Source organism: Artibeus jamaicensis, unplaced genomic scaffold (assembly GCF_021234435.1).
Source record: "Artibeus jamaicensis isolate MK-2021 breed Jamaican fruit bat unplaced genomic scaffold, CSHL_Jam_final contig_387, whole genome shotgun sequence".
NCBI lineage: Eukaryota > Metazoa > Chordata > Mammalia > Chiroptera > Phyllostomidae > Artibeus > Artibeus jamaicensis.
This window is the reverse complement of record NW_026521812.1, coordinates 46,312,212-46,328,471: the sequence shown is the minus strand read 5'-3', so window position 1 is coordinate 46,328,471 and position 16,260 is coordinate 46,312,212. Positions and strand designations below refer to the sequence as shown.

At 33.1% G+C, this 16,260-nt stretch overlaps 1 protein-coding gene across 1 annotated transcript in view; it reads right to left on the bottom strand.

The window, feature by feature from the left end:
- The window catches only part of PHIP (pleckstrin homology domain interacting protein), a 135,128-nt gene that overhangs the window by 87,572 nt on the left and 31,296 nt on the right, over nt 1-16,260 (bottom strand). The window contains exon 7 of the mRNA XM_037142891.2: nt 13,034-13,194. Within this exon, the coding sequence (XP_036998786.2) occupies nt 13,034-13,194 (161 nt within the window). The remainder of the gene's footprint in view (nt 1-13,033; nt 13,195-16,260) is intronic.

Below are 16,260 nucleotides of genomic sequence, written 5' to 3'. Positions count from 1 at the left end.
TCCCTCACCTTTAAAATTTGGTGATTTATGCATTCATTTATCCATCTGCCTTGCAATCACATATGTACCACAAAACATTGGAGATATAAGGATAAGATACAAAGACACAGTATTCCTGTCCTTATGAAGCAAAGGAGAAGACTGAAAATATAATAACATGTCCTAAGAGCTATACAGATGAGATTCAAACAAGGGAGGAGACTGTTTTTCCTAAGAAGTGGAGAGATAAGATCTGAAAAGGAAACCAGAAGCAGTGATCCTTAGACAGTCTTATGTATGAAGAGGAAATGTAGCATAATAGCTTAGAGCACAGACTCTAAAATCAATGTCTGGGTTCATGACCTACTATGACTACTTTTTACATGTTTGACCTTCAGCAAGTTACACAGGTTTCCTATGTGTCAGTTTTCTTATTTGTATCTACCTCATGGGGTTTTTGCAAAAACTGAGTAAATGAAGGTGGAGTGCCTAGTACATGGTAAAAAGCTATGTATATATATGGACTATCTACCTACACTACTTTTGTTGGTGATAGTATATTTATTCTCAGAATAAAGTCAAGGAAAAACTATTATGGACCTTTTACAGTATATTAAGAAACTGTAATAATGGGGACTAAATGGCAATGGAAAAAATATAATAAAGATTAAGAAATAAACAACTAACTTCTAGAAAGAAAAGAAATATGGTATATAATTTGGATCACTTTTAAATTACCAAGCAGGAGACTATCAGGATCAGATACATATTTTTCAAAGATCATCCTACATCAGTGTGAATTAGGCTACGAAGTAGAAAACCAGGTGGAAATTATTAAAATAGTGCAGGCAGGAAAGAATGAGTGAGAAAACTGAGATTATTATAGAAAAGATCAGAAGAGACAAATGGAATAGCTGTTTGGAAAATTAAAGAAATGAGGATTATGTCACTACTATTTAAGGGATGTGAAGGAGATATATTAAACTATGACTTACAGGAAGCTGGTTTACCTGGCGTATGGGAATATATCATGTATTTGTTGAATTTTAAAAAATGGCTTTAAAGCATTCATTCAACTCTCAATTTGTCTAAATTCCAAAAATGAAGTCAATTTATTCACATTCAATCAATTGAGGCAATATTTGGTTCTAGCTTATATTCACAACAAAAATTAAAATTATGCCAATACAGACAAAATGTGTAAAAAAAACCATATCATCACATTATACATCACAATGCTACTATAATTCATTTGTTCTTATGTATCTGAGTAAGACTTTGCACTTTACATTCTATTATAGAAGGGGTTTCACATATTTTTCATGTTAATGGTGGGGAGGGACCCATAGCCTTTTGACCAAAACTCTACTGAAAGAAACAGTGGCAACCTATTATCTAAAAATCAGCCTCCAATGACTTTTTACCAATTAAAATCTAACAAAAAGACCCACTATATTCCTACTGAGCTCATTATTTAGTAATCTCATCAATTTAATGTTACTTTATAATTGTATTCTATTTCGGCAAACAAAACACCCAACACCAGAAAACACTATGCACATTTTCATCTAGTGTGTATTATCCCAATTAATTAAGAGAGAAACCTCTCTTTTCTTCCATTAAATTGCAGGAGAGAAACCTTCATCCTTTCAAGGAAATCTCTCATCATTATCCTCTTCCACGATCCTGTAGTGTGTTAGAATCATGTGCCACCCTCACCCCTGTTCCTCAGAACTAGCAGAATTTCAAACAGAAATCTAAGGCATCCTTAAGCAATTTCTAGACCATGCATCATTAATTGTGATCATTAATTTATTTTTATGGGAATGTGAAACTAAAGATGATCTGACATTCAACTAAGTTATTTAAAAATGACTACCAGAAATATAAATACACTAAACAACTGAAAAGGACTGCAGAAGAGAAAAAATTAAATTTACTAGGAAACATTTTTAAAAGCACTATAAATGTATTTAAATCAAAGGTAAAAGGACAAAATTCTTCTTGAAAAGACCAAACTGTAGAGCAGAATTTTTGGAAATAGATGAATTTTCTTTCTACAAGCCTACCTCAAATGTTAGTAACGTTAATAATAAAGCAAAAAGTAGGAAACTATAGTGTTTCAATTAAAATGCTTAAAAAATAAAGATTTGTGGACATTAAAATAAAAGCAATTTTATATTGATGGTGAAAGGGATGAGATCAACTACAAGCATGACAGTTTGTCTTGGGTAAGAGCAATACATAGGCTTCTATGATGTATGAAGGCAAGAAAGGTTATAATAGAGCAACTTTAAAGTAAACAATAAAGGAATTCAATGATTCAAACCTTAGCAAGTAAAACAAATATCTGAGAATTATTTACTAAAAGGGGAAACAGGAAACAAAAAAGTAACGCAGAAAAGGAGCTTAGAAATATGAAAAAAATGAGAATAAGAAAAGAAGAACAAAAAGAAATCCATGAGCAAGAGTTGAAAGTCCTGATAAAATTAGATAGCATGATTTTAGAAAAACCTCACTGACAGATTTTTTCTACAAAGCTCTAAGGCCTAGGAGAAAACAAAGTAGTCATTTTTTAATAATACCAAGATGATGCTAGGACTGTGGACTGGCAAAGTAAAAAAAAAGTTGGGAACACAAAGTATACTAGAAATAACAAGAAATTCAGCTGCAAAGGTTTTATTTGAGAAATATGATACAATATTTTTTAAATGCTTGTTAAGTAGTTTTGGATTTAACCCAGTGAAGTAACTACAAAAGAATTTTAAGCAAACAAGACATGGTAACTACACTATTTTAGCCACAATGTTTTAAGAAATCCATGAGCTGGCTAGATACAAATTGAAAGTGCTTTTTTTCATTTTTCAATCAAATTGGAATATTATGCTGGGGTTTAATGCTAAGCAAACAGCAATAAATCACTAGCTTCACTTTTCAATAATGTAAAACTCTTGTAATGACTATGAAAGTGTGCTCATTAATGTCACCACTTGTCTACATCAAACCTAGCATAAACTGAAAAAACTACAATAAGAATGTATAGTTTTAGTTTACTTAAATACCCAAACAAAATGTTACAAACACATCTTGTCAAAGCAAAGACAAAACAAAGGAAGCTGAAAAAAAAAAAAAAAGTACCTTTTCTATATTGGGGGGGGGGGGGGGGGGTGATGACAAAAAAAAAATGGTGTAGGTATTTGTAAAAAAGCCTGGCAAGAAAGGTTAAGACTTATATAAACCTTAAATTTGCCTAAGCATAGGAAGTTAGTTTGAAGTTCCCTATAAATTTTGTTATTCTACCACACATAAAGCAGCCATGCACAGAATGATAAAAAACCTGTGCCTTTAAGACCATCAATATACTCCTTAGCTTAGGACACAGAAAGAAAACTGAATTGTGGACATTTACTCCAGAATCACTGTTACTTCTCTTAATACTTTTAAGGGCTCTGTGGCATCAATGACCTTTTCTTCCAGCATATAACTAGATCCAACACTGGATAATTCCTTTTTTTTGTTTTTTGGGCTATAGCTCCCCCAAAAGTTCCTATTTTGTGAATTCCTTTTGTGAACTACAAAGCCTTGTGAAAATAATGTGGGGTTTTCTTGAGGCAAAATTCAGGTAAATAAAAACAAACACTGACATTCTCCATAGATAAAACACAGGGAATGTCTGGTATACATCTAGCTTTGGTAAGTCTGGAAAAGTTCCACAGGTCTCAGTGACATGGCTTTCTATTTTGTCATATACCTTGATATTAAAAATCTCCTTAAACCAAAAAAAAGTGCCCAATAACTTATATGAAAACATCATATGGGTCTTTTACATATGGGTCTTTTAATCACTTAAATTCTATGCAGAGACTAAAGCAGAACCTAAAGTCTATACTCTCCAAATTTTATAGTTTCTGGAATGCAAGTTTTAAACTGTTTAATTAAACTATTTATTTATCCATTTAGTTATGTAAACTAAAAGCTAGAAGATTAGAAGTGACAACTATGTAAACTGTTCAATAAAAAGTACAGCATGGAGCAGTAAATGACAAAAAATTGTAGACTTCAGCAAGTAGAAAGCTGCATACATTTGGAAACAGTATATAGCATGTTATTTCTGCTCAGATGGACTTAAAATGAAAAAGTATATCACTAAACTTTTTCCTGCTAAGAGAAGCACCAATCATAAAGACCAACCAAAGATTACAACTCTGACATGAAGACAGAAGAAATTACAGAATCTGGCCTTCCTTGGCAGAAGTAACAAAGAAAATTCTAATTTCTCTTGCTACTACCAAATAGCTTTATTAAGTCAGATTTTATCTCTTGGTGTCGTTAGAACAAAAAGAATTAAATGTTTAAAACGCCATTTATTCTACAATGTCATTTTCTTATTCAAGCTAAAAGTACCCTAGTCTTCAGGCAGCTAAAAATTGCTTACAATTTAAATTCAGTTTAGTCCTTTTGTTTTTTTCAAGAAAAGACCACTGCTTTTCTTTCTTACCTATCACACCTGTTTCATTCTCCTTACAAATTAGCCTAAACTGCAATGTCAATCATTTCAACACATGCTCTTTTTTTTTCATTCTCTGCCCACCTAAACCACCAATGACTAACTTTGTATAAATCTAATCATTACTTGTTCTCATCCTAATCCCAAGAAGCTAAGTATCATTACGAAAAAGAAGATAAGCAACTAAGTCTCCAAGACTGCAAATTCATAAATTTGCTATTTATAAGAGAAGCTCAGGCTAATTAAAAACCTTTTTTAAAAATCCCTAATTGGTCTCTATTCATCACTCTTTTCCCATTACCAGACTTTATCACTTGTGTCTAGAACCTAGTCCCACTTCCTAACCAAAACTCTTAGCAGATACAATATTCCACATTGACACGTAGGATCTGTTGTTCATTGTGAACCTAATTAACTGTCTAGTCAAAATAAGCTGCTCTTTACACATCCCATTTCATCTATTTATTCATCTATCTATCCTCCCTAAATACCACTGTGTATCAATTATCTCCTCTCATCTTTAAGTCTACTTTCCTAGTTCCTTCCCCCGTGACCCACACAATTTTTCAGTTATCTTCCTATAAATTACCATATTCTAACTCTCCCATCATTAACTGACTGAATATTCACCATCATTTCTTATACTTAAAAAAATAAATGCACTTTTAAAAAATAAATTTGAATTTCAAACTTAGTTTCTAAGAATAGTACCAATGCCTTCCATATCCCCACCACCCAGATTCATCAACCATTAACAACTCACTACATTTGCTCCATCATCACCTTTCTTCTCTTCCTAGGTCTCCATATAACACACACACACACTACTATTACTACCACCACCACCACCACTACTACTACAACTACTACTACTACCACCACCATTAATTAGTCTTTTTATGTACCACTTATCTTTTTCTGTACCACTTAAGAGCAGGCTACTGAGTTGAAGATCTATCACTTCTAAATATCCCAGGGTGCACGTATTTCTCTAAAACAAGGACACCCATCTACGTAACTTGGAAAGTTAATATTGATAAAACTACCATTAATCCTCAAGCCCCACTGAAATTTTTTCAACTATCCTAACGAATGTTCCCTTTTCCTTTTTGCCAGGATCCCATAAATCAACACATGTTACATTTTTAGTAACATTGTCTCTTCAGTCTTTTTCAATCTGGAATACTTACTTCCCCAGGCTTTCTCTGTATTTTATGTCCTCGGAAATTTATAAAGAATACTGACCTTACTTATGTAGGATGATCCCTGACCCTCAGTATGTTCAATGTCTCTTTTTAAAAATTTTTATTTATTTTTAGAGACAGTGGGGAGAGAGGGAGAAAAAGGGAGAGAAACACCAACGTATGGTTGCTCTCACACACCCCCTACTGGGGACATGGCCAGTAACCTAGGCATGTGCCCTGACTGGGAATCAAACCAGTAACCCTTTGGTTCACATGCTGTCTCTCAATCCACTAAGCCACACCAGCCAGGGCTGTTTATGATCTCTTCATGAGATCTCTTTATGTTTATGTCTCTTCATAATCATACCCAGGTCATACTGATTTGGTATCCTAAAGACAAGGCTGTGTTTTTCTCAGTGCTCGATTCAGAGGACACATACTGTTAAGCCATCCTCAATACTTTTAAAGTTAACTTTGTCATGTTAGTATTTCCAAGGTTTCTACCCTGTAAAGTTGCAGTTCTCTCCCTTTTAACTATTATCTTTAATAAATAGTATGTTGTAAGAACATACTAAAAAATTATGCCAAGTTCTTCAAACCAAGACCCTCTACTAGTGTTAGTCTTCATTGATGACATGCAAATGAATCGACCAAATGTATGATAGTTGCTAAACCATCCTTCTTTCTTCTTAAGTATATTTTACTGATTATGTTATTACATATGTCCCATTTTTTCCCTCCCCTTTAACCCTCCCTCCACCCTCCACTTCCTCACCCTCCAGCATTCCCCATCCCTTAGTTCATGTCCATGGGTTGTACATAAGATCACTGGCTTCTACATTTCCTATATATTCTTAACCTCCCTCTGTCTATTTTATGCCCACCAATTATGTTTCTTATTCCCTGTACCTTCCCCCCCAATTCTCCTCCTCCCCCTCCCCACTGATAACCCTCCACCTGATCTCCATTTCTGTGAATCTGTTCATGTTATAGTTGTCTGCCTAGTTACTGTTTAGGTTCAGTTGTTGATAGTTGTGAGTTTGTTGTCATTTTACTGTTCATAGTTTTTGATCTTCTTCAGTTTCTTAGGTAAGTTCCTTTAACAGTTCATATAATAAGGGCTTGGTGATGATGAACTCCTTTAACCTGACCTTATCTGAGAAGCACTTTATCTTCCCTTCCATTCTAAATGACAGCTTTGCTGGATATAGTAATCTTAAATGTAGGTCCTTGACTTTTATGACTTTGAATACTTCTTTCCAGGCCCTTCTTGCCAGAAAGGTTTCTTCTGAGAAATCAGCTGATAGTCTTTTTTTTTTCCAGCTGATAGTCTTGTGGGAGCTCCTTTGTATGTAACTGTCTCCTTTTCTCGTGCTGCTTTTAAGATCCTCTCCTTCTTTACTCTTGGGTAACAATCAATTATGATGTGTCTTGGTGTGTTTCTTCTTAGACCCAATTTCTTTAGGACTCTCTGAGCTTCCTGGACTTCCTAGAAGTCTATTTCCTTCACCATATTGGGGAATATTTCCTTCATTATCTTTTCAACTAAGTTTTTAATTTCTTGCACTTCCTCTTCTCCTTCTGGCACCCCTAATAATTCAGATGCTGGAATGCTTAAAGTAGCCCTAGAGGTTCCTAAGCCCTCCTCATTTTTTTCAATTCTTGTTTCTTCATTCTGTTCCAGTTAGATGTTTATTTCTTCCCTTTGTTCCAAATCGTTGATTTGAGTCCTGGTTTCCTTCCCTTCACTGTTGGGTCCCTATATATTTTACCTTATTTCAGTTTGGGTAGCCTTCATTTCTTCCTTCATTTTGCAACCGAGCTCAAATAATTCTACAAGCATCCTGGTTACCAGTGTTTTGAACTGTGCATCTGATAAGCTGTCTATCTCCCCATCGCTTAGCTTTCTTTGTTGTTTTGATCTGTTGTCTCATCTGGCCATATTCCTTTGTCTCGGTGCATCAGTCTAGATGAATGTTTCTTTTACTCCTTGATTGTCAGAGTTCTATGCAGTTTGATTTTTCTGTCAGTTCTGGTTGTTTATTGTTTTTAAATTGGTTTTTATCCTTTTTTTTGTTGTGTGAGGAAGTGAAGCATTTCTACCTATACCCCTATCTTGGCCGGAACTCCTCTACTTTCTAAATTATTAGTTGGCATTCTACTGTAAAGAAAAACATTTCCTTTCTTTCTCACTTTCATTTAGTTATTTAAAGCAATAAGTATTGCTTTATTTAAAGTATACACTCATAGATTTCTATGTTAGCCAGTGGTAATAAACAATCAAGGTCCCTGTCCACACAGAGCTTGATAAAAGATACAATAAAAAAAAGAACATTTGAAAAGTAAGAATTTCAAAGAATAACACTATAGGAAAAATAATGAGATAGATAATGACGGGGTATGGGGAGGGAAGGTAAGCAGGGAACAATCTATAGCAAAGTGGTATCTGAACTGCTAATAAAGGAATCAGCCAAAGAAATGTTTCAGAGAAGACAATTCCAGGCAAAGAGAACAGCTCATACAAAAAGTCTCTAGGTCATAAATGGGTTTTGCAAATTTGCAGTACAGTAAAGGAACAGTGTAAATGAAGCACTGTCCTACCGACTTTTGCATATATCTCCCCTAATAGAGTCTAGGTTTTTTGCAACAAAGGATATTATTCATTATTTTTCCCCTAATTGACTGGTTGATCCATTCACTTGTTGTATGCCTCCTGTATGCAACAGTGTTTGGGTGCTATAGATCTAAAAAATTTAAGAGAAAGTCTTTGCTATTAAGCAGTTCATAACTTAGACATCTAAACAAATTTATTGCAAAACAGTAGGAAAATACAATAAAATGGAAATATGAAGTTCAGTGGCAGTACTTACATACTCAGAAAACAGCCTTTCTTTATTCAACCGTCAAGATTTTTGGAGTATAAATCTATATTAAGTCTCTTCAATTTTTCAATTTCTAATCCCTCCTCAATGCATTGCAATCTCACTCCTACGCCTAATACTAAAATAATCCTTTTTTTTTTCAGTCAAGATTATTAATGGCCTTGCCAAATCCCAAAGATGTCTTTCAAGTTCTAATTTATTCTAGGTCTCCATCTCTCATGAAATACTAATCTTTTGGCTTGTAAGATACTATTTCTTGTCTTTTTCTAGCCTCTTATGCAGCTCTTTCTCAGTCTCAATTACTGATTCCTCTCCTTGTCTTTGGTCGGCTTTGAAGGATGAAGTTTAAGTCTTCTTATTACATGAACATAAGGTAATATAGTCAATTTCCATATCCATTGATTCCTAAGCTGAATCTTCTAACCTAGCTCTCTCTCCTGAGTTCCCACTGCCTTTGAATATTTCTATTTGGCTAGCCACATGAATATCTAAAATTCAGTATGTCCCACCTTCACTAACTTCTCCACTTAAATTCCTATACCTAAGTAACAGAATTTTCTAACCAGTCACACAATTTAAAAACATGTCATCCTATAATGTTTTCTCTGCAATACTCCCTACATTCAAATGAATATCTTAAACCCTAGAGATTCTATTTTTAACCTGTTAATTCCATCCCTATTTCCATCGTGCCTCTGCTCAAGCCCTGATGTTTTTTTTTCATGGATCACTGCCAGAACCATTCCTGTTTATAGACTTAGTTTCAATCCACCTCCTTTAATAACGCTGAAGGGGTCATTAAAAAGAGAAATTCTACTACTCCTCTGTCTAAATCTGTAATTTTCTCTCCATTGCCTTAGGAAATAAACCTAATCTTTCATGTCATAAAAGGATATTTATTATTTTGTCCCCCACCAACATCAATAGCTCTTGCTTAATGACGATCCACACTTATTCTTTGCCATATCCAGTAACACAATTGCATGTTATATTCTCCTAAAGTTTACAAATAACTTTCACTAAGCCTGCAATATCTAGCTCAATCAACTTAGGTGTTACTTCTTATGTTACCCTTACCATTTCCTACTACGCAATGGATTAGATACCTCAGTATCTGGTACAGCTTCTATCTTACCATATTATATCAATATTGTCTGTTGACCACCTGTGAACTCTCCAGAGACAGATTTGTGCTTTCATTTTCTATATCCTAAGTGTTTTAGAACAGTGCTGGCTCCTAAAAGACTGAAGTTTGTTAAAGGAATGCATAACCTCATAGTCTTTACCATAACTTTGTATTTATGAAAATATTTTATGCTTTTCTGCCTTAATTGAAAAAAAGAGACTTTTTTTGGAAAAAAAGAGGAGGTTGGGGGTGACCTTCTTAAATGGTCCTCAATGTACTTTTGCATTTTGAATGAATGGCTTATTATTGAGAGAATTCATTAACTTTATTTTTTCGTCAGTAAATATTTGAGGCAATGATTCTGAAACCAAGCAAAAATAATTTAAAAACTGAGACAGAAAATTCCAAAGCAAATTTGACTTGGTAATTACGCTATCTCCCTCCCTGGGTTCTTCTCATTAATCTACTGAGAAATACCCATCATTAAAATATTCTAGTATAAAATACTGGTAAATTATCCTAATACAGAATTTCATTTATCAATTATGATTTCAGTTTAAACTCTGTATACAGCATTCATAAAAAAGATTTTAGTTGGATAAAAAATAAAATGGATAAAATCTATTTAAATTTATCAATAAAATTAATACCAGCAGGTAAAAGTTAATGACTGCTTACTATATATCTTGGTCTATACTAGTAATAGAATTATATCATATAATCCCACAGAACTATGGGTTGATATTATTACCTATTCTCCCATTTTTTTTAAATGAGATACAGGCAATTAAAGGAGTGAGGTCATCTGTCCAAGCTGCACTGCTAGGAAGTGGTAATGTTGTGAGCCATCTAATGCCAAGCTGATGCTCTTAACCACAGTGTTGTCTAAACCACTTCTAACTGTTCCTACTGAGAGAACTGGTCCCTTGGAAAAAGCTTTCAAATATATCACCTTACAAAAACCTTAGTAATAAATGTGCAAAGTCTTAGGATACCAAACACATGAATAGGAAATAAGTGGTTGGTCTTTCATGATCTACTATCATATTTAAAGCCTTATCTTATCAACTTTCAAAACTGATTTTTAAAGCATTAGCAGGTAGTGTGTTCCCAGTGGAACGAGGGAATAGATAAAGCCATCTGACTTTATAAAGTATTATGAACAGTGAAAACATATTTACCCTGCCTGGTACTTGAGGAAATAATCACAAAAATATATGAAAATCTTAAATAACAGTACCCTTATATCTTTGCATTTCTATTCACAAAGAAACATTTTGAAATCTGCAACTGCAAATCATCAATAAAAAATTACAAATGACACTGACTTTGGCACTTTGCAAATTATATCACATATGTAAAGCGTCAACCTTTTTAGACTCTTGGTGACACCATATAAAGTAACATAGTGATAGTTTTTTCCCTTTATTTATACATTATCAACAAAGAAAAATAATCTGAAAGCAGCTCCCTTTTCATATATCATCCCTGTTTCCCAAATCAAATGCTCATAAAAGTAGGAATTACACATTTAGAGCAGGCTGTAATTTTTTGTGTGTGTGGGGCTAGATAGTAATTAATTTAGACCTTCTAGTCATAACTATTCAATTCTGCTATTGTAGTATAAAAGCAACCATAGGCAATACACAAACAACTAAGCATGTCTATCTGAATAACATTTTATTACCAAAAACAGGTGGCAAGCTATATTTGACTCACAATAGTAGTTTGCTAACCACTTGGTCAGAATGGGACTCTTCTAACTCAATACCTACCACTCTGACTAGACTTATGAGATAGCAAAAGAATTGTTATTTCACTAAAAAATTTTTAAATTATGGACCTTGTTCAAATCAAAACACACACAATGCTTCATAAAATACAGCAACCAAATGCTTACCATCCCTATTGTCTTTAAAGAAAGAATTCCCACAATGCACTTTACAAACATTAAAACTTAAGAAGTTACATATTTTTTATATTCTCAATGCAATGGCATAACTTACACTCACCAAAATGAGGTACAAACACAATGTACCTTTGTTTTCATCATTTATGTTTATTATTATTTTTTAAAGAATTATTTTAAACATTAGAAATGATACATTTACTTTGTTTTGGGAACTGAATTTAAAAATTAGTATATTAACTTAAAGCTAAATGTAATTTTCCATTACCATTTGAGAGCAAATTATTGTTGCAGATATGTCAAACATTTTACCAAAGACATGCCTGTTCTTCACTGTGAAAATAATAACCTTTGCCAGAAAATTTTTTTTAATTTCACTTTTATGTTGCTTTATGGAGAACAATGGAGAGAAGAAAAGAGGGCAAAAGGGGAGAATACTAAGGTAGGAAAAATGACCTACAAATGCCTGAAGTGGATTAGAACCAGGGAAAAGATATGTATGAAGCTATTATTTCCTACATCCTGCTGTTTAGCTGTTTTATAGATGAGTGAGTATACCAGTAGAGAAGTAGAAATAAATAAATCTGTTTATGAGCATGTTTACTTAAGACAGGAATCTATAATTGTCTGAACTGTGTAAAATTCATAGCTGCTCTATTCAAAGACAGAAATAGGAATTTCCATTTTAACTTTCATATGCTATTTTCTTATTTCAAAAGAAATTAAGAACTTTGTCAATAAATGCATTATCTTCAGCTCACGGAGTAGTATTTAATTGTAAGTACAACCATATTAGTTCAGTAAGTACTACCTTTAGTGGATATAACAGTTAAGATGCTTAAAAATAAACTGAAAAATTTCCAAAATTTTCTCACTTAAAGCTGTGTTTTCCTCTATTCAACAAAAAATAATAAATAAATAAACTCAAAGGGCCTCTTGGAATATAATATCATATACATTAAATTCTGAGGTGTAAAGAAGAAAAGGTAATACACAAACCATGTTAGATACATTCACAATTTTTCTATCATTATTCTAAAGGGAAATTCCCCACAGACCAGCAAGTGGTTTTGTACAAATAATTCAAACACATGTAGTAATTTCTTCTAATATGCTTAACACACTTTGGAAATGCCCTTAGTTTAAAATTAAAATTGTTATATTTTACAAAATTTCAAACTGCGTATTTGTTTTAATGCTGGAAATTACACTTATCCATTATGAAGGATTATAATATAGCTGTGACTGTGGTATAATATGTCTTTCAGGAATTTTACAAACTTGGATAAAGTCCAGCCTTAAGTAAAATCATCTGTTAATAAGCTAAATTACCTAAATGTCCACTTTTTCACTAAAAGAAAAGACAAAAGTTTTACCTTTAGTTCAACTATAAGCAATGTTTCTTCAATCCCACATATGAATTAAGGTATTTTAAAAACTACTTACAGTAAATATCCGCCGGCCAGTTCTATCAAAAGTTACGCAGTACACAGATGACAAGTGTCCAAGAATTCGTTTATGCATTTTCATGTGCTGATATACTGCAGTTGGAACAAGTCGCTCAAGCCTGTATTTCCCATTCAGCCTCCGTGAAAACAAAGTATCCGCTATAAAAAATAGGAGGGGAAATAATTTAGAATTTTTTTGAGTTATTTTTTAAGAATTCACATATTCTAATTTGTCATAGGCTGGTATAAATAAAGATGCTTTCTAATGTACATGGCTCCTAATTAAAAGTATACAAAAAGTCAACAAAAACAAATTATTTTACCTGTAACACACTGAGTTATCCTCATTTTAGAAAGAAGCAAATTCAGTTCAATGACCTGTCTAAAGTCACAAAGTATATAAGGAATGAAGCTAGGATTTAAATTCAGACTCTTCTACTTTCTGGCTAATAAGCTCCTTTAAAAACCCAAACCATTTCATGTGGTATTATTTTTTTAAAGGCTCCTATGAAATAGATTTTCTGCCCTGGCTGGTATGGCTCAGTAAACTGAACACCAGCCTGTAAACCATAGGGTTGCCAGTTTGATTCCCAACTAGGGCACATGCCTAGGTTGCAGGCCAGGTCCCCAGTAGGGGGCACATGAGAGGCAACCAAACACTGATGTTTCTCTCCTTTTCTTTCTCCCTCCCTTCCCTTCTCTCTTAAAATAAATAAATAAATAATTTTGAAAATAGATTTTCTTACAAAAGCGGTTAAACTGGATCCATTAATTTTTAGTTTTCATCATCCACAAACTTATGAATACTCTAAATCTGACATGCCAAATGTTGTTTTAAAAAAACTTCACAAAAAATAAAAACAGAAGAGTAATTCATTGCATTTTTTTTAGATTTTTTAAAAAAGATTTTATTTATTTATTTTTAGAGAGGAAGGGAAGGAGAGGAGAGAAACATCAATGTGTGGTTGCCTCTCATGAGTCCCCTGCCAGGAACTGGCCTGCAACCCAGGCATGTGCCCTGACTGGGAATCGAACGGCGATCGTGTGGTTCGCAGGCTCGCGCTCAATCCACTGAGCTATGCCAGCCAGGGCTCATTGTATTATTTTTAAAAATAAAAATTCAACTAGGGATCTTGCTAAACTGTATAATAATTCTTTCTCCACAACTTATTTGCCCTTTTCTCAACTCACCCATTTTAACCATCTTTCAAGCTATTACTGAAATTTACCTTTTATCCCAAAGCCTGATGTGTTGACTCTAGCACCAAATCCTCTCTTCCATCTAAATTATGACTGTACTTATCTTCTACAGATAATTGTGGACAAAGAAGGCATTCAATAAACATATGCTGACTGATCAGTGGGCATATTATTCACCTATAGATTATCTTTTACTATAAGGCTTTTTTTCCTTGACTGTGACTGCCATCTAGTAAGCACTGAATGGATAGTATGCACTAGTTTCTCACTTGAATTTAGTCCCAAAGATAATTAAATATGTATACAAAATACTATTTAACTGATATTTAGCACCTAGCAATTATGCCCTAAAATTGATGAAATATAAATATCTCAGCTATACTGTACAAAATATCAGTATTTACTGTTTTAGCCACATATGATAAATGTTTGTATATTTTAAATGTTTGTATATTTGAAAGCAAAAAAAAAGTAAAATAAAATCTTGGCGAATGGCGAGGAGATATGTAGAAGAATGGTTCGCAAGTTCTAAAGCAATAATAAGTCAAGAAATAATTACATTATGCTTACATGTTCTTTTACTACATCCATCATTTTATATTCTAACAGAGGATCTCACCTGCTGTTAGTATGAAAGTTCTATGCAACAATCTATTTCAACTTCTAAAAATATCCAAAAGATAAGCTTTAATTGTGAATTAGCATATTTAAGCTTAAACTGGTTATACAATAACTTAACAAAAGTGAATGAGTTTGTAACAAGCTCTGATACATTTTTCCTTATACACAGAAATGGCTGGTAAAAGACAACTCCAGTGCTTTGACTCCAAGCTGATTCAGAGAAGGAATAACATAAAACCAGACATAACAAGAAAGCAAATAATCGTATGCAAACACTAAGAATGAATGACATTTCAGGCTTACCTGTCTGTTCTGTAAGAATATAAGTAATGAGATATAATACAAATGTTGACAGTGTTAGTAGTTCAAGTCCCTCCATTTAAAATTTAACAAAATTCTTGAAATGTCAGATTTTACTAAGATATTTAACATTGCCAGAATTTAAAATGAATTTATTTATAAAGACCATTTGGAAAATCAAGGTGATGATGTATTTTTCTAAGCAAAAAATACATCTGTTAAGTAAAGAGAAAAAATGTTACTGCTCTCTTAAACACAGTTTTTACTCAATCTATATTAAACTGAGATTAAATCTTCACTTTCATTTTGGTAGTCAACTGGGAAAAATAAAATCCTTTCACAAAGTTACTTGACAGTCAACTTTTCAAGTAAAACTTTCCAGAAACATAACATTAAGTGCAATGTATTTATAGTTAAAACTATATTCCATACTACCCTTTGATATGCTTCACTACCACTTAACTACTGAGTGTCTATAGTATGACTGTATTGTAAGGGAGAATGTATCTAGCCAAGACCTTGCTCTCAAATCACAAACTTGTGTTAACTGTGCTAAAAGATATGACCTACAGAAAGAGCAGTATGCAGAGTTCCCAGGTAATAAGTTATAATTCAAACTTGATACTGGGAGTTAAAAAAGAAAATATAAGTATGGTTCAATAGTTACAGTTCAACTTGAAGAAGCTGAATAAAACCACATTCAAACAGTTACAGTTCAACTTGAAGAAAGCCTGACCAGATCAAAAGGTATAGAGAATTTATATAGAAGTAGATAGGGGGACATTCTAGGATTCCCAATTAGTAAACTCACATTTTATTTTACTATACCATTTGCATAATGTCTATTTCCCTTATGGGACATTAAGTACCTTAAAAACAGAAATTGTTAAATATTTCCCACAACTGAGTGTAGAGCCTTTTAAATAAAACATACATAAATGAATCTTGGTTAATAATAAGATATACAAGATGGCTCAATTTAATTTATAGTTTTATGGCAGAAAAGCAAATGGCAATTATTCACTTTAAGTTGTTAGACTAATTGGATTTGAGTAAAAAAGGTAATGTTTCTTGGATTATAGGAACTTCTTAAATTTTATTAAA